The 19,644-nt window shown below is 34.9% G+C and overlaps 1 protein-coding gene across 1 annotated transcript; it reads left to right on the forward strand.

Annotated features, from left to right (window-relative positions):
* The first annotated feature begins 624 nt into the window (after positions 1-624).
* On the forward strand, positions 625-19,159 carry KPNA7 (karyopherin subunit alpha 7). The gene is given in 15 exon segments (XM_031943086.1): positions 625-661; positions 2,521-2,660; positions 6,763-6,859; positions 7,263-7,399; positions 7,401-7,481; positions 8,056-8,095; positions 9,904-9,986; positions 11,881-11,923; positions 11,926-12,157; positions 13,416-13,504; positions 13,507-13,637; positions 15,674-15,854; positions 17,623-17,696; positions 17,698-17,764; positions 18,960-19,159. Coding segments are annotated over 15 exon segments (1,632 nt in total).
* Positions 19,160-19,644: the final 485 nt, after the last annotated feature.

Raw genomic sequence — 19,644 nt, forward strand, 5'->3', positions numbered from 1 at the left:
CTTTTTTTTCCTTCTTTTCTTCTTTCTTCTTCCCCCCTCTCTTGTGATGGCTACCATTAGACATATACACACACTCTCCATATATATATATATATTTTTAAAATTATATATATGTATATTTGTCTGTGTATATATATGTACATAAACACACAAATATATCTGTAAAACCATCCTATATATGCTTCTATTTATTAGTTCTTTCTCTAGATGCAGATAGAAATTTCATGCTTTTATAGTTAATTTGGTCATTTATTATAGTCAAAATAACTTACTCAAAGTTCTTCTTAAAAGAGTATTCTTTGATAAGTATTTATCACAGCACAAGGATTGAAAAAGCACAGTAATCTAGGGTCATGTAGTACAAAGACAAAGAGTTTTATAGGTTTTCATATGCAGAACAGCAAAAGCATTATTGAATCACAACACAAGAATGAATGTTGCTTCTACTGACCTTTCTTCATCAAGAAAAGTTTAAATTATATTCAATATACTCTCTTTTTAACACGAGAGAGAAGAAATTCCTCTCCTCCTTCTTCAAAAGGAAGTAATTGGCCAGAATAAGCTCGAGACCAAATAATCATTTCAAGACCAGCATTGGCATAATTATATCAAAATTGAGTGAAAATGGCCTGGGTGTCTTCTATCAGAAGACATCTGACATGTAGGACAGCTTTGAAAATAACATTTAGATTTAAAAAGAAAGTTTATTATTTATAATACTAGTTTATAGCTTCATATACAATCTCCTTTTTCTGTTCTACTTTGTATGTGGAAATGTTCATTTTACTTGGTGTTGGTTAAATTCTGAATTTTTAACAAATTAAAATTTTTTAATGTAATACTCAGAAAAAGGCATACATATCCTGAAGGCTGAAGTGCACAACAAAGTTGGAGTAAGAAAAAAAAAACACCACCACAAAGTTATAAATCTAAGTTAAAATAAGTTTGTCCCTGTAATTGAGGGGGTGGATAAAAGCACTCACCCTGGATTGTAATTATTTCTGTGATCTTCTGATCTGGACACCATAGTGTTTACTATGGTAGTAACTATAACATATAGCTTAGGGTATTGTCTATTTGTTCAACCCAAGACTTTCCTTCTGCATCCTCTGAGATACTTAGAAGAATATTTTATCTGGTCATCTTTTCTATTTTTAATCATAAATTTAGCAGTTTTCCCTAAATGAATTTGAACAACTTATGTTTAAGAGCTATTTGACTCAAAGTAATGAGATATTCTGAATTACTGAAGTGATTATATATATTTATATAAATCTATTTATATTTTTATATAATTTATTTATTTACAAATTTAATTATTTGTACTTATATTTTTCATGTTATTATTTACTTCTAGAAATATACTCCTTTTTGTGAACTGATCCAAGCATTCTGGAGAAAAATTTGGAACTATGCCCAAAGGGCTATCAAACTGTGCTTTTCTTTTGATCCAGCAGTGTCTCTTCTGGGTCTGTATCCGAAACAGATCACAAAAAGGGGAAAGGACACACACTAGCAAATATGTTTGTAACAGTTCTTTTTGTAGTAGTAAGGAACTGGAAATGAGTGGATGCCCATCAGTTGGGGAATGGCTGAATAAGTTATGGTATGAATATAATGTAATATTGTTGTTCTGTAAGAAATGATCAGCAGGATGATTGCAAAAAATCCTGGAGAGCCTTACATGAACTGATGCTGAGTGAAGTAATCAGAATCAAGAGAACATTGTACATAGCAACAACATTAGATTATATGATGATCAACTGTGATAAACTTGGCTCTTTTCAATAATGAGGTGATTCAAGGCAAGTCCAATAGATTTGTCATAGAGAGAGCCAGAGAAAGGACTATGGGAACTGAATGTGAATCACAACATAGTATTTTCACCTTTTTTGTTGTTGTTTGCTTGCTTTTTTTTTCATTTTTTTTCCTTTTTGATCTGATTTTTCTTGTGCAGCATGATAAATGTGGAAATATGTAAAGAAGAATTACATGTTTTTAACATAAATTAAATTATTTGCTGACTAGGGAGGGGTGGGAGAAGGAGGGAGAAAAATTTGAAACAAGATTTTGCAAGGGTGAATACTGAAAACTATCTTTGCATGTATTTTGAAAATAAAACACTATTATTTTTTTAAAAGAAATGTACTCCTTTTATATACACTTTTATGCTGAGAAAATTCAGGGTTTTTTCCCTTTATTTTTGGAACAAGAGATTGGAAAGAATACTACTGCCATGAGAGTTTAACAGATCTGAATTATGGTCCTGGCTTTTCTCTTCCTATGTGATTTCAGTCAGGTCTCTTAATCTCTATGAGTCAGTTTTCATATCTGTCAAATAAGGACATTGATGGCTAGCTTTGTTGTGAAGAAAGCTCTTTGTAAATCTAGGAATACTGAGTAAATTAATCTCATGGAATTATACATTTCAGTAAGTGAGATAAATCTAACTTTTTTTTAAACTTTGCAAATCAGAAGGGTGATATGGATTTCACTCTTGTGGATTTTATTTCTAATTAGCTGATGAAACACAGAAAATTGTAGTCATTGTAGAACTTTGGAAAGCAAAGAAAGAGGAACAGATCTTTAAAAAAAAAAAAAAAAAAGGAACATGTTTAAACATCCTTCAAATACTCCTTTATGAGAAACAGGCTGAGAAAGTGAATTGGAAAATGTAAAATGGACATATGGCAAGTCCCCCAACTTAGAGGTTAAATAGAATCATTTCAGGTCTTGAGATCAGAAAACTTAGATCAAAGTTCTGATTCTTGTGATGATGATGATGATGATGATGACAATTCATGTTTATATAGTACAGAGTACAATATATGCTTTGCCCAATTTGAACCCTTCATCATCCCTATGAAATACATGCTATTATTTTCACTTTTATTTTACTGAAGAGGGAGCTGAAGTTCAGAGAGATAAAGGAACTTGTTTAAAGTCACAGAACTAATAAATGTCTAAAGCAGGATTTGAACACAAATCCTCCTAAAACCAATCCCATTTCTTGATCCACCATGACATAATGACCTTATTTTCAGTTTTAAAATAGAGATAGTAATACACATATATTTAGTAGTTTAATCTTAGGCAACATCTCTAAGTCTTAGTTTGTCATTTGAAAAATGGAAATACTGGGGTAGCTAGGTGGCTCAGCGGATAGAGCACCAGCCCTGATGTCAGGAGGACCCAAGTTCAAATCTGACCTCAGACACTTAACACTTCCTAACTGTGTAACCCTGGGCAAGTCAGTTAACCTCAATTGCTTCAGTAAAAAAAAAAAAATAAATAAAAATAAAAAGGGAAATATTCCCCATGCTATACCAAGATAAGGTCAAAACAGGTTTGTGATTTAGACATAAGGGGTGATACTATGTACAAAGTAAGAGAACAAGGGATAATTTACCTGTCATATCTTTGAAGAAGGGAAGAATTTATGACCAAATAAACACAGAGAACATTATGGAATGCAAAATGGATAATTTTGATTATATTAAATTAAAGGTTTTTGCACAAGCAAACAATTCAGCCAAGATTAGGAGGGAAGCAGAAAGCTGGGAAACAATTTTTACAGTCAGTGTTTCTGATATTTCTAAAATTTATTAGAATACAAGTCATTCCTCAATTGATAAATGGTCAAAGAATATGAACAAACAATTTTAAGATAAAGAAATTAAAGTCATTTCTAGTCATCTGAAAAAATGCTCTAAATCACTGTTGATTAGAGAAATGCAAATTAAAACAACTCTAAAGTGCCCCTTTATACCTCTTAGATTGACTAAGATGACACAGGAAAAGAAAATAACAAATGTTGGAGGGGATGTAGAAAAACTGTGTCACTGATGCTTTGTTGGTGGAGTAGTGAAAAGATCCAACCATTCTGGAGAGCAATTTGGAACCACATCCAAAGGACTGCACAGCTGTCTATATCCTTTGACTCAGAAAAGTCACTACCGGGAGGGAGACAAATCTTTGTAAGAAAATCTTTGTTTTGGGCTTGCTCAAGGCAGAAAATAAAGAAACATCCTCTTCTTTCTCAGTTTTTCAGTTCAGTTTATTAGGATAGAAAAAGAAACTGGAAATGAAAGTAGGTATTTCTAGATAGAGCAAAAATTGAATCTGCTTGGTACATCCTGTAGTGTTATATTTTTAAGAAACCTGAGTAGGGTAGAACAGGTACAGAAAAAATTAGAAACCTCCACATATGCTTTATCTATTCCTCTTCTTTTCTCTGTTTTTATTCTTTCCTTTGGCAAACTCACCCACTCCCATGGATTCAATTTTTTTTTTTGCTAATGAACTCCAAAGACTCAACCTTAATCTTTCTTGTAACTCCTCTCTTACATCACCAACTGCTGACTAATATAGTTTCTTGAATAGGTCATCAGCATCTCAAACTCAATATATCCACAACGGAATTCTCTATTTATCATCCTGCCAAACTTCCTTATTTAATTGGGATCCTCCCAGGTATCCAGGTTTATGAAGTCTGAGTCATGTTGTACTCTCCTGTCACTCTTCCTTTTTAACTAATCAATTGTTTTTGATTCAACCTCCAACATCTCTTCAAGTCGCCTTCTCTTCATTCACATGGCCACCATCCCTCATCTTCCATCATCTTTCATTATTTGCTCACAGTGTCTTGCATATATAATAGATGCTTATTAATTGACTGGATGAATGAGCAAATATATTGAAGGCTATCTAGACCTACATTAGAATATATTCCATTGGTAAGAACTCACTATTTGATCAAAAAAAAAATTGTTAGGAAAATAGTATGGCAGAAAGTAGGCATTGATCAACATTTCATACTATATACCAAAATAAGGTCAAAATGGGTTCATGATTTAGACATAAAGGGTATTACTATAAGTAAATTAGTAGAGCAAGGGGATAATCTACCTGTCAGATCTGTGGAGAAGAGAGGAATTTATGGCCAAAGAAGAACTAGAGAACATTATGAAATGCAAAATAAATAATTTTGATTATATTAAATTAAAGAGATTTTGCACAGACTAAATTCAGCCAGGATTAGAAAGGAAGCACAAATCTGGGGAAATTTTTTTGTAGTTAGTGTTTCTGATAAAGGCCTCATTTCTAAAATATGTAGAGAACAGGGCCAAACTTATAAGCATACAAATCATTCCCCAATTGATAAATAGTCAGAGCATATGAAGAATTTTCAAATGAAGAAATTAAAGCCATTTATAGTCACTAAAAATGCTGTAAATCATTATTGATTAGAGAAATGCAAATTAATTACAACTCTGAGGTACCACCTCACACTTCTCAGATTGGCTAAGATGACAGGAAAAGATAAATGATAAATGTTGGAGGGAATGTGGAAAAACTGGGACACTAATGCTTTGTTGGTGGAGTAGTGAAATATACAACCATTCTAGAGAACAATTTGGAACTATGACCAAAGAGCTATAAAACTACGCAAACTCTTTTATCCATCAGTATCACTACTGGGATTGTATCCCAAGGAAATCATAAAGGACGGGAAAGGACCCACATACACAAAAATGTTTCTAGCAGCCCTATTTGTAGTAGCAAGGAACTGGAATCTGAGTGTATGCCCATCAGTTGGGGAATGACTGGATAAGTTTTGATATATGAATATAATGAAATATTATTGTTGTTCTATAAGAAATGATGAACAAGCTGATTTCAGACAAGTCTGGAAAGATTTACATGAACTGATGCTGAATGAAGTAAGCAGAATCAGAACACTAATAGCAAGATTATGCAACGATCAACTGTGATGGATTTAGTTCTTCACAGCACTACAGTGATCCAAGATAATTCCAATAGACTTGGGATGGAAAATGCCTTCCTATCCAGAGAGAAAACTATAGACACTGAATGTGGATTGAAAAATAGTATTTTTACCTTTATATGCTTTTTCTTCCTCATATTTTCCCTTTTTGGTCTAATTTTTCTTGCACATAATAAATATGGAAATATGCTTTAAATGATTACACATGTTTAACCTATATGGGATTGCTTGCTATCTTGGGGAGGAAGGGAAGGAGAAAAATTTGGAATACAAAGTCTTACAAAAATGAATGTTGAAAACCATCTTTACATGTATTTGGAAAAATAAAATACTATTGAGAAAAGAAAAAAAAAAGAATAGATTCCATTGAGTTAGATGATATTGGTCTTTCCTCTATCATAGAAACTTAATGTCTAATAAACTTAAGATCTTCTGGGTTACCTACCAGGATGTCTTGGTGCCTCCTTTTGTACAAGAAAGGTGGCTAAGGAAGTCAGTTAAAGCACATATTAATAATTCATTAAGAATAAAACTTTGACACATTTATTCTTTATTATGATATGTTGTTATATTTATTATAATATTCTTTATGATAAAGCTTTGATGTATTTATCAACATTGTCTCACCTCTGATACATACTGGATCTGTGATCTTGGACACAATCACTTAATCTTTCAATGCCCTTTCAAACAATTTTCTAAGTTTTTAAGTTTCAGATAAATTGCTGGTCCACGTTGCAGGTTTCCTCATCAGAACTCTCCAGGTGAAATCATAGGTCCAAATGAAAATACAAGGATGCAATGATTGGGGGAAGGAGAAAGGATTTAAGATGTCACTAGTATCCTCTATTTTGAAACTATTCAATTCTTTCTGAGCCAAATAACTATGACCCATGGTAAAATAGCCAGCATGTAGCATTCTGTATCAGGGATAAATCACCTTGTTATAATCTAAACTCAGTCTTTTGTCGCAGTTTAATTTTACAATGGAAGAAATAGTCAAGGCTGTGAATAGGAATGACCTAGAACTCCATTTCAAGACCACCCAGGCAGCCAGGTATGTCTACACCAGTCTTCTGCCTCTATCTCATTGCATAACCCAAGCTCTTAACAATAAGTACCTTGTTTCATTTCTCAACAATGGCTCCATGCCCACAAACCAGCAGTAGCCTAGTCAAAGGAGATATTTGATTGCTACTCTGGGCTTCCCTTGATCACAACTTCAAGGATACCGTGTTATATCTAAGAAGGAATTGCTTCATCTCAACTGGCCTCTACAAGAATTTTAAATCATAGAAAATACCTGTAGGGAAAAATAAACACGTTGCTTCATCAACACAAGATACTACAGGCTAAGCTCTAGTGGATGACCCAGAGCTGTGTAGGATATTGAACACTGCCAAACTCATCTCTACAAGAAAGCATCTTTCTTTCTTGCCTTTCTTCACCCTAAATTTTGTCTTTAATTCCACAGAAGATGTTTTCTTGGAAAAGAAACCCATGTTTGTTGAAGTAAAACTCATTTTCAAGCTGGTGACATTTCCGAGCTGGTTTTATAGTCGTGACTTGTAGTTTAAGGCAGCCTAGACCCTGACAAACATTGCTTCAGGCATCATCTGAACGGACCTAAGCAACTGTGGATGCTGGAGCTATTCTTCTATTGACTGAACTCTTCTCTTCCTCAAACTTACACATCAGTTGCTAAGTGAAGTAAACAGAACCAAGAGAACATCGTACATAGTAACAAGATTATGTGATGATCAGCTGTGATGGACTTGGCTCTTTTCAACAATGAGATGATTCAGGACAATTCCAATGGACTTGTGATGGAAAGTAACATCCACTTCCAGAGAGAGAACTAAGGAGACTGAATGTGAATCAAACTGTAGTATTTTCACCTTTTTTATTGCTGTTGTTGTTTGTTTGCTTGTTTTTTCCTTTCTCATTTTTTTCCCCTTTTGATCTGATTTCTCTTGTGCAGCATAACAACTGTGGAAATATGTTTAGAAAAATTGCACCTGTTTAATCTATATCATATTGCTTGCTGTCTAGGAGAGAGGGAAGGGAAAAAGAGAGGGAGAAAAATTGGAACACAAAATTTTGCAAAGGTGAATGATGAAAACTATCTTTGCATGAATTTAGAAAAATAAAATACTATTTTAAAAGAGAAAGAGGTAAGAGAGACAGACAGATAAAGACAAAACAGACAGAGAGATCATCTCTGGATAAAGATCTCATTTCTCAAAAACAAACAAATAAATGTAAACATCAGTGAACAAGCTGTGTGGGAACTAGGAAACATGGGAGGTAAGACTACAACTTTGCCTTTCAAGCTAACTGAGGACAGTTTAACAAATAATTTATAAATAGTTGTTTTGAAGGGTTTGTCTGTCCTGTGTCAACCAAGAGATTTTTGCTTTAGGAAGACATAAGGAAGGTTAGTTAGGCAGACAAATCTCTTGGCTAAGACAAAGCCTTCAGTTGGCTGTGGAATGTAGGCCTCCAGTACAAAAGCTGGCAAAGTCTTGCTGGAATTTCATGGAGATCTGATAATGAACACCTACCTAGCTTCTTGTGTGATTGTTCAAAAGCAAAACACTAACAGCTTGCTACCTCTCTTCCCCCTCTAGAGTCCTCCAAGAGTAGCCTGAAATGACTTTTGTGTCTTGTTTTGTTTTTAAGAAGCTAAACAGAAAGAAGAAATATGGTTACATGGTAAAGCTGGCTTTAGAACCAACAAGAACAGGGTTCTTATCTCACATCTGATATATACTAGTTGTGTGACCCTGAACAGGTTATTTGATCTCTCAGTACTCCAGGCAACACTGCTATATTTTGCAGAATAGTTGCTGCTTCATGTTTAGCCTGTATCAACAAGATTGCTTGTTATCTTGGAGAGGGGAGAAAGGGGAAGTGAGGGAGATTACGTTTGTAACACAGGATTTTGCAGGGGTGAATGTTGGAAACTATCTTTGCATGTATTTAGAGACATAACATGCTATTAAAAGTAATAATTTGAGAAATAATAATTGCTATTGTACATAGGTAGAGAGAATTTCCTCATTAAGAGTTGCTTATACCAATGAATCTAGCTTCCCCTCATCTCATCTCCCTCCCAAATATAAAAAGGGAAAGAAAGTACTAAATGGAAGTGAACTATTTGGAAACAAATCTTATAATGAGAGGGAGGGGGGAGAAATGCTTTGCAAAACTTAAAACACTAGAGAAATGTGAATTCTGGTTCATTGATGAGGGTTCATTGATGAAGGATTTAGTGAGTTAGATTATTCAGTCAAATAAATCATTTCATTTAATAAAAATAAATGAATAAATAAATCAAAATTTTAAGATATATATATATATTTAAATAAATAAATGAAACATTAGTCTTGTCTATACAAATTTCTAGACAACTAGATGACACTTTGGATAGAGCAATGGGCTTGGAATCAGGAAAACTTATCTTCTTGTGTTCAAATCTGGCCTCAAATTCTACATAAGTCAGTTGACCCCGTCTGCCTCAGTTTCCTCTTCTGTAAAATAAGCTGGAGAAGGAAATAGCAAACCACTCCAGTATCTTAGCCAAGAAATCTCTAAATGGGGTCATGAAGTATTAGACATGACTGAAATGCCCCAATAGTAGCAACAACAAAAATCCAAATATATATCCCCCATTAATGTTTATTTTTCCTTTTTTTCTGAAATTTTAAATTTTGATTAGTATCTTTTATTTTTACATCAACTTCATTTCCAAAAATATCCCTTTTCCCTCCATTATCCAAAACATTGTATTTTCTGACAAGAATTTAAAAGGTTTAAAATGTAAAACTTAGAAGAGTAGTAAGGACTATTTGGCAAAACTAACCAACAAACACATCAACCAAGTCAGATAATTGGAGTCTGATCATGTTGCATGTTCATAGTCCCTACCTCCTCTACTAAAAAAGAAAATGGAAGGTTTTCTCATCTTTTTAGAGACAAGATTGTTCCTCGAAATTAGTTTTGTTTTTCACAGATAGCTTGGATTTGCTTATCTTTATTTTTACATCATTGTAGTCATTGCTGTAGCCTTCTTTTAGCTCTTTGAATTTGACCCTCTCTTGTTTTATACCCAGGTTATAGAGCTGAATTGAGACATGCCTTTAACTTCCGTAAAGTGATCCCTCCTCTCTCAATTCTTGTCTCACCTATTAAACCTGTAAATATCTCTACATATAACATTTATCTTCTTGTGTGTGGGGACTTTGGAGATGTGGTTTTGGAGAAGCTGTACTTGGATCACTGTTGACTAACTGCCTTAAGATAGTACTATTTATATATTCCAGAGAACTTACTCATGTAGTAGAGAGTATAGCAATCTGTTTAGAGTTTGATTTAACTTTTTGCATAAGAACTAAGGACCATTTTTTCTTTAATAATATTTTATTTTTCCAAATACATGCAAAGATAATTTTCAACATTCATCTTTGCAAAACCTTGTTTTCCAAATTTTTTCTCCCTCTCTTTCCCCCTCATCAAGACAACAAACAATCTAATAAAGCTTAAACATGTGCAATTCTAAACATATTTCCATATTGGTCATGCTGCACAAGAAAAATCAGATCAAAAGTGAAAAAAAAGAGAAAGAAAAAAGCAAACAAACAAAAGGTGAAAATAGAATGCTTTGATCAATATCCAGTCTCTATAGTTCCATTACAAGTTCATTGTAACTAGAATTTTTGCTCTGTGGTCTCTGCTTATAGAATCATCAATTTTAGAACTGGAAGGGACTTTAGAGGTCAATATAATCCAACCCTATCCTTTTATAGATTGGGAAACTAAGAGTTCCCTTTTCCCCAAAAAAAGACTTATCACATTAAAATGTAAGCCACTTGTGAGTAGGGATTGTTTCATTCTTTGCACTCATATCCCTAATGCCTAGAGCATGCTTGGTACCTAATAGGTGCTTAATAAATGTCATATCTTTAATAAGTGACAATAGTCAATAAACATCTATTAAGCACCTTTCTATGTGCCAGACATTATGATAAGCCCTGGATATACAAATAAGAAAAAGAAAAAAAGTGCCTACCCTCAAGGAAGGTTTATAATTTATTGGGGGAAAGATAATACACCAAAAAAGCAGAAAAAGAATAGAAAGCATGATGTTTGAGGAGTCAAGAAGGGCTACTAATGAAAAATGGAGGAAACAAGAGGCAAGTCCTTTGATTATTATAGAGTCAAGCTTCTTCCAGCCATTTCATATGCCTTCCTCTCCTTGCCCCCGTGATCCTTCCTGTCAAATTAAGATTAGATATACAAGAAGACTGATGAATCAAATAAGAAAGACAGGAAAACCAACCTTATTACTTACTGGAAGTTCCTTTATTACTTTAGCATCATGGGACCCAGGTTTACATCTCACATCAGACACTTACTAGCCTCTGAGCAAGTCGGGTAACTTTTTTAATCCTCAATTTCCTCATCTGTAAAGTGAAAACACTAATACTTCCATTACATACCACACATTGTGAAGTAAACATTTGATTATCCTAAAGTTTTCTACAAATATTAAGTGGTAATAGAGGAAGAAGGAAAAGTATGAGGATTTTATAAAAGCATTTATAGTTGTTAGTCTTCATTCATTTCAACTGTGTCTGACTCTTCATGATCCTATTTGGGGTTTTCTTGACAAAGATTCTGGAATGGTTTGTCATTTCCTCACCCAGCTGAAGAAACCAAAGCAAACAGGGTTAGTGACTTGCCTAGGATAAGTGTCTGAAGCCAAATTTGAACTCAGGAAGATGAATTTTCTTGACTCCAGGTCCAGTGCTTTATCCACTGTTACCTAACTGATTCCAAGCATTTATAATAGGGACTGTTATATTTATCTTGTTAATCCTTCTATCATTCAGGAGTCCTATAAATCATTCTCTTCAAGGACATATTCTTGTAGCTGGAAAAGTTCCTTCCTGTTGCTCGTCAATATTGTTACTTAAAGGAGGGAGCCTGGGACATGTGACAAAGACCAGAATTTTTCTCACTTGTCTATTATATGCATTCTTTCCTTTTGGTATTAAATTTGAAGAAGCTCTCTATCAAGTTCTTTGTAGATTACATTTCTGTGGAATGTGACAAGGACTTTGTCCAGTTCTATTGGAATGAAAACCCATTCCCTTATGCAAAGTTAGTTAAATAGATCCTGCCAGTTCTTCTCCAATTATTGCAATACCAAGACCATGAGATTCTGTCAGAAGCTTGCTGCATTCTGTCATACCTTACTGATGGCCTCAGTCGTAGGATTAACCAAATGGTGTAGACTGAGGTTCTTCCGAGGCTAATCTAGCCCTTAAGCAGCCCATACCTGACTATTATGGTAAACCCACCCTAGTGTTCAAGTTTCTCCACTGAAAAACCATATTAGGAAATGTCAAAAATATCTCCCTGTCCTCCTAAGCCATAGTGTAGGTGTGAGAGGTTAGGTTCTACTCTAACAGTCAATCTTCTAGGCTGTTGAGTCTGCCACTGACTCATTCAGCAAACTTACAATCTTGCGATGTGGAAGGCACTTTGGTAGCTTCATTTGCCCCCACAGAGTTATGAAAATCAGATGAGATAATGTATGTAGAATGTATATAAATGACATTTAAATGATTTGCAAAATCCAGTCCTTCACATGATTGATTCAAACTTTTTTGGTAATTGCTAAGCCATCTGCTGCCCTGTTCTCATCCTTCTCTAACATAAGTCTCTTTCCTCCCTTGGGAAGACCAAAAGTTTTTGTTCACCTTTTTTTAAAAAAACATATACTAATTGTACTTGCTGTGTAAGATGGTGGTAGAAATAATTCTTGGTTCCATGGGAGGATTCTTTGGGAGAATCCTAGTTTTTCTATAAATTTATATTATTATGTATTATATATAGATGCCTAAGTTGGAAAAATGAGATAGTAATGCCTCTCACCTATACATAGTATGGATCTGAATTTGACAGGTGCCCATGTTCCAAATCAGGAAGCCCTGTGGATCCACCTCAGTGTTTATTCTGTTTACCTGGAAGGCTCACTGTCTTCCATCTGAAGAGATGGAAGAGCTTTAGCATACAAAGTATTCTGGTATTTGCTGCTCTGATTAGTAAGTACTTTGGTGGGGAGGGTCCTCCGTTTCTGGATATTTTTACTTATGATAGGGGTTCTTAATCATTTTTTTGTGTATTTTGGACCTATTTGGCATTCTAGTGAAATCTATAGAGCCTTTTTCAAAATTTTTTTTTTTTAATGGATGGAAATGCTAAATTTCTGTTAAAAGCATAGAGATGTAATTTTTTCTCCACCCAAGTTTACCTTTTGAGATCTACCTACAGCTGCTCAGATTAGGAAACCTCAGTGTAGCAGTTTGAAGAGCAACAAGATCCAAAAGGTGAATTACAAAGTGTCCCCCAATCGCTCATCCCTGATGACTACGGTATTTTCTAGAACCGCCAATAGCAAATATAAAAATTACAATATATGCTTTCTACATGGGTAGAAAAACAAGGATTCCTTTATAAGAAGGGGGAGGGGGAAGGAGACTCTTGTGCATTCAAGTGTTGCCTAGAAGCAGCTAAAGAAACCCTCTTAGATTAACCTCCCGTCTCTGTTCTTCCAAAGTCCCTTCCTTTTGGGCAGTTGGTAACTGGTGACTGGGACAGATCAACAAATCTACATGGCCATTGATGAAGGTTTCTTGACAATGCTCCCTGTCTCCTGCATCAGCAGAGGCCCCCGATCCAGAAGAAGGCTGTGCAGACACTAAGCAATATTGCTGCAGGCTCTCATGAAAAGATACAGCAATTTATTACTACAGACAACCTTGATGCTCTGCTAAGAAATGTAAGCAGGACATCCAGGGACCTATGACAAGAGGAAAGCGGGGGGAGAGGAGGAGAGAGATTGGAAGAGCTCCTTTTCATGACCAGACTATATAATTCCTTTAGAGAATTCATGTTGGAAACGAGATCAACCAAATCATTTCCAATGGAGCAGTAATGAACTGAACCAACTATGCCCAGAGAAAGAACTTTGGGAGATGACTAAAAACCATTACATTGAATTCCCAATCCCTATATTTATGCCCACATGCATTTTTGATTTCCTTCACAAGCTAAATATACAATATTTCAGAGTCTGATTCTTTTTGTACAGCAAAATAACGGTTTGGTCATGTATACTTATTGTGTATCTAATTTATATTTTAATGTATTTAACATCTACTGGTCATCCTGCCATCTAGGGGAGGGGGTGGGGGGTAAGAGGTGAAAAATTGGAACAAGAGGTTTGGCAATTGTTAATGCTGTAAAGTTACCCATGCATATAACCTGTAAATAAAAGGCTATTAAATTTAAAAAAAAAAGAGAGAGAGAGAATTCATGTTGGAAACTAATAAATGTTAGCTTAAATCAAACACTGGTTCACACCTGCTACTAGCTACAGCAATAGGATCTGATTGCGATTATTGGGCTTCCTCTGGATAGCTAGGGAATACTTTATTTAAACAAAATTTAACCTAGCAATTAAGAGTATACAATTGTGTTCCTTTTGTTTTCAATAAAACCTTCATTTTCCAATATAGTCTTTTCCCTCACTTCTCTAGCAAGCTATTCCTTGGAACAAAGAAGAGGCAAAGCTATTCAGCAAAGTCAACTCATCAATTCTGTCTGATATATAAAAAATATTTCACTCCAGTGCATCTTCTCAACTTTTCAACGATCACTATTTAAAAACAAACCAACAAAAAAGCTTAAATTTTGAGAGTAGTAAAGTCTGACTTCAGTAAACAAATGACTTGCTAGCCATTTTCTGATTACAAATGTGACTTAATTTAACAGTATCCTCATTTGCTGAATGTTTTGAAAAGTGAAATCCCTCCTACTGATTACTTAGGATGAGGTGATATAGAGTAAATTGTTTGTTTTATGAAAAACTAACCTGAGGGAAATGGCACATCTTGAGCAATGGTTGATTAAAAACAAACAGAAAACTATTTGGTTATATTAAACTAAATGCAAAAGAGATCCATTGGGAATGGACAAGGTGCCTTTCAATTTGTCATAATGAGACTACTAAATACCTTTTTTTCTATCATAGAGCTACTTTTATTTCTAAATAGATCTGACTAGAAATCAAAGCACTAAATTCCATTCCAGGTTATGCCTAAACACTTTGCTGTCTTAGACTCAGTGAAATTACTTCTTTTAAGCTTTAATTCCTTAGCTATAAAATGGGACTAATGCCTTCCCCTTCTCTCCAACCTCCTGAGATCACTGAGATAAAGGAGAATTCTGTGGTGAAAACATTTTAAGACCCACTGAGGAATGTCTTCTATAAATACAAAATACCTAATTTTTTAAACATCCTCAGTAGTCTCCCTTGTTGTAGTCCCTCTCTATTTTTCTTAGTTATTCAATACATGTTAAAAAAAAGACATCCTGTTTTCTGTGGTAGCTAATTAGCTTGCCCAAAGTCCTCAAGTAGCAAGAAAAGATTTAGAAATTTAAATAATCAAATATCATAAGTTCTTACATGGTAAGGATGATTCTTATTCAAAAAAATTAATGGATTAACCAAATAACTTCATATTCAGTGATTTTACATAATTCTTAGAGAGATCAAAGTCAATTTGAATATACAGTCTGAAGCTAATCTCATGTCATCAATCCTAACTATTTCTCTTTTGCTTCATTTTAGGCAAATGTTATTTGTTCTGTTCACAAATGATGGAAACCTTGGGGTTCCACCAAGGTGTTCATGCAAATTCCATATGTAATCTCATTAAGTCCCCCTGGAAATAGAATGAGACAGACAAGACTCTTCTGTTCCTCTTTGAGTCTACAAGAGAATGTTAAGAATGTTATCTATTTCTTTTGCAGGGAGAATTCAGAATCAAGTAAGAGATTATTTGCACAATGACTAACTTCACAAGTCAGGGAACATTGCACCAGATGCTTCAATTCATCAAGGCTGGAATCCTGAAACCTCTGCTCAATTTACTCACTGTCAAAGACAGCAAAACTCTTCCTCCTCATTCTCAACATTACTGTTTCTTTCATGGTAGATAGTCAAAACTAGTTACTTCAATAACAAGTTGCTAAGCAATGAGATCAAGCTTGATTATGCAAAACTCACCATTAGGGCGTTGATATACACCCATACTGACAACAATGGAACCAAGAAGTAGGAATCTGAAAATCTGTTTTTGTTTTTGTTTTATTTTGCTTTGTTTTTTAGCACCTCCCTTATAAGGTTGTTGTGAGGCTTAAATGAAATAATATAGGAAACATTCTTAGAAAACCTTAAAAATTATATAAATACTAACTATTATTATTGTTACTAAAAAACTTATAAAGGAGGTACTTTAAAAAAATAGATTTCGGGGCAGCTAGGTGGAGCAGTGGCTGGAACACCAGCCCTGAAGCCAGGAAAATCTGAGTTCAAATTTGTTCTCAGACACTTGACACTTCCTAGCTGTGTGACCCTGGGCAAGTCACTTAATCCCAGTTGCCTCAGGGAAAAAAAATAGATTTCCAGACCTGGCTATTATTATTGTTGATCTGGCTATGTGATGCAGGATCCAAAGTCAGGAGGATCTTCCTGAGTTCAAATCCAGCCTCAGAAACATACTAGATGTGTGACCCTGGACAAGTCACTTAACCCTGTTTACTCAATTATTTAACTGTAAAATGAGCAAGAGAAGGAAATAGCATACTACTTTAGTGTCTTCACCAAGAAACATTTCCCCATCACCACCAAAATAGGGTCATGAAGAGTCAGATAAAAATGAACTTCAACATTATTATTCTTAGTTCTATTCATTAAGAGGACCTGCATTTTTAAATGACCCTCCTGGAATATTATGTCACTTTTAAATGGAATAGGGAATATCATACAAGCTAGAAGGATCTAGGGGTGTTAGGAACGAGGATGACTATGTTTTACTTAGAATTGGATTTTGATTCTGTCCTGGTAACTTGATTATCTTAACATGAATACATTTCTTTAACCACCATTGTCCAAACAGTACCTACTTCAAGATTTGGGAATAAACCACAAGGACATATTACATGTTAACATCTAAAACATAACTCAATCTATATTCCAAAACCATCTTTTTATCTGGACTTTCCTATTTTCATTACTAATCTCCCTGTAATCAGCATTTTGGGATTTTGGAAGAAAGACTTAGCCAAATCCATTTCATTATTCCTTTAGAATGTTCCTCACTTCTTTCTTTATTATTCCCTTACTTGAGTTTTTGAACATTTCCCCCAATTTACTAGATCTTAATAGTTGTCCTTAGAGATAACAAGATCCTTCAATAGTTTAGATAGCAAGCTACAACAAATCACCTGCATTCTGCCTTTTTAATAGCTATTTCCTGACTAGTAGATCCATTAGGACTTTAAATAAGAGATTTGGGAGAAAGTGAGCATTAGCTATGCCTGTATCCTAGTCAAAGAATCTTGGTTTAATTCATAGTTTTAAAGCTAGAAGGGATTTTAGAGGCCACAAAGTCCAATTTCCTTAGATGGGGAAACTAAGGCTTAAAGAGCTTAATTAACTTGCCCAGGGTCACACAGTAAGTATATTTAAGGCAGGATTGAACTGAGTCATGTCTTCCCAATTCCAAGTCTAGCAATCTATGTCACCTAGCCGTCTCAAATTATACTAATATTAAGAGAACTGTAGCTTTCTTGGTTTTAAGATTTAACTAGAATTTCCCTAATCGAATTCTCCTAGACCAGATAATTTGGTATTTTTATTCAAATACCAATAAAGGGTAATTTTTGTCTTCAACAAGACACTTAAACATAAATTACAGAAAAACTGAGAGAGAAGGAAAAGCTGTGCTCTTTAATAGAGGAACTTGGACTGGATAAAATCAAGGCATTACAAATTTCACAACAATAGCTCAATCTTTTAAGCTTCCTTGGACCTCATTGAGAATTACTTTTCTGATGGATGTATTTTAGAATTTGAGTTCATATGCCTATCACTGATAGTTAAACTAGATCTTAGGGAGCAGGAAGGTAAGAAAGGAAAGGAGAAAAATTTGGAAGACAAAGTTTTACAAAAATAAATGTTGAAAACTATATTTACAAACAATCAGTAGGATGATTTCAGAGAGACACGTTTGGAGAGATTTACATGAACTGATATTAAGTGAAGTGAACAGAACTGGGAGAACATTATACGCAGTGACAGACATGGCTCTTTTCAACAGCAAGGTGATTCAGGCCTGTTCCAATGGTCTTGTGATGAAAAGAGCCATTTGCACCCAGAGAAAGGACTGTGGGGACTGAGTGTGAATCACAACATAATATCTTTTTGTTGCAGTTTTCTTTCTCATTTTTTCCCCTTTTTGATCTGATCTTTTCTTGTGCAACATGATAATTGTGAAATATATATAGAAGAGGAATCACACATGTTTAACATATATTGGATTACTTGCCATCTAGGGGAGGAGGTGAGGGAAGGTAGGAAGAGAAAAAATTGGAATACAACGTTTTACAAAGATGAATGTTGAATGAAAATTATCCATGCATATATTTTGAAAATAAAAAGTTTTAATAAAAAAAATTCATGATCAAAAAAAGAAAAAAGAAAACTATCTTTCCATTTATTTTGAAATAAAATACTATTGAGAAAAAGAATAAACCTTCTTTTGGGGGAATTAATCATTTATTTGTATCCTTAGTGCTTAATGCAATGGCTGGCACAGGGCTGGTTGCTTAATTTTTGACCCTTGTACTCAAAAAGGGCCAAAAAGATATCCCTATGTTGGGGTCAAGGTATTGACTGTGGCTGAACAGACAATCTTGGAAGGCTCTACACAGGATACAAATAGTCTGTGTAAATGTTTGGAATGGATTCTCTAAATTAGCACTTCTCGTATTTCTTTTGAATTACTACAATTCTGCTTTGCTCGTAGAGCATGAAACCTTCTTTAATGCAGGTATGCCATGCGGGATGGTCCTGTGTCAGTGTTTCCCATGTTGCACAATCGATTCCAAAATTGTCAAAGAGACCTGGAGAACATCTTGTAGGCAAACATATGTTTGGCATTTGAACAAGGCCACCAGCTCACTGTAGTAGAGTTGGAATGCTTGGCAGTTCAGCTCAAGAAAGGACCTCACTGTCTGGATTTTGTTCCATCAGGTGATCTTCAGAATCTTCCTAAGACAATTCAAATGAAAGAGATTCTGTTTCCTGGCATGGCGCTGACGGCATACAACAATGCGGGCAGCACAGTGGCTCTGTGGACCTTCAGTTTGGCGGGCTGCCTAATAACCTCCACTCCCACACTGTCCTTTGGATCGTCCAAAACTCCCCCCTTCTGGCACAGAGTAGGTGCTTAATAAATGTTGCTTGAGGGACTGATCAATTGAAATTTACTACCTTGAGACGTTGGACAAGTCAGAATCTTTTTGGTTCTCACTGAGGAACTTAAATTAGGGGATCTCTGTGGTCCCTTCCACCTCCAGACCTAGAATCCTTTGAATAATAAATAGGCAGGCAGATATTTTCACTAGTGCATTGTAGAGGTAAAAGAAGAGAGGGTGTTTACTAATTTGGGGAGGGATCAGAGAAGACCACCTCAAAAAGGAAGTGGTCACATTTGAGGGGAACCCTAAAGCATAGGCAGAAATCTAACAGACAAAAAGGAAGACCAAGTCAAGGGAGGAGCCTAGCTCAAGATTTTCTCAAAATCCAAACAAGTGGAGGAGGAGTTATACCAGCGTGGTAGTGGCAGAAATGGGGAAAAAAAAAATCTTGGAGACGAGATTTTTAGAACTGAAAGCTATCTCTTTGTGTTCCTCTCTTACTCCTCTCTCTCTCTCTC

The sequence above is a fragment of the Sarcophilus harrisii genome, chromosome 1 (genome assembly GCF_902635505.1).
Source record: "Sarcophilus harrisii chromosome 1, mSarHar1.11, whole genome shotgun sequence".
NCBI lineage: Eukaryota > Metazoa > Chordata > Mammalia > Dasyuromorphia > Dasyuridae > Sarcophilus > Sarcophilus harrisii.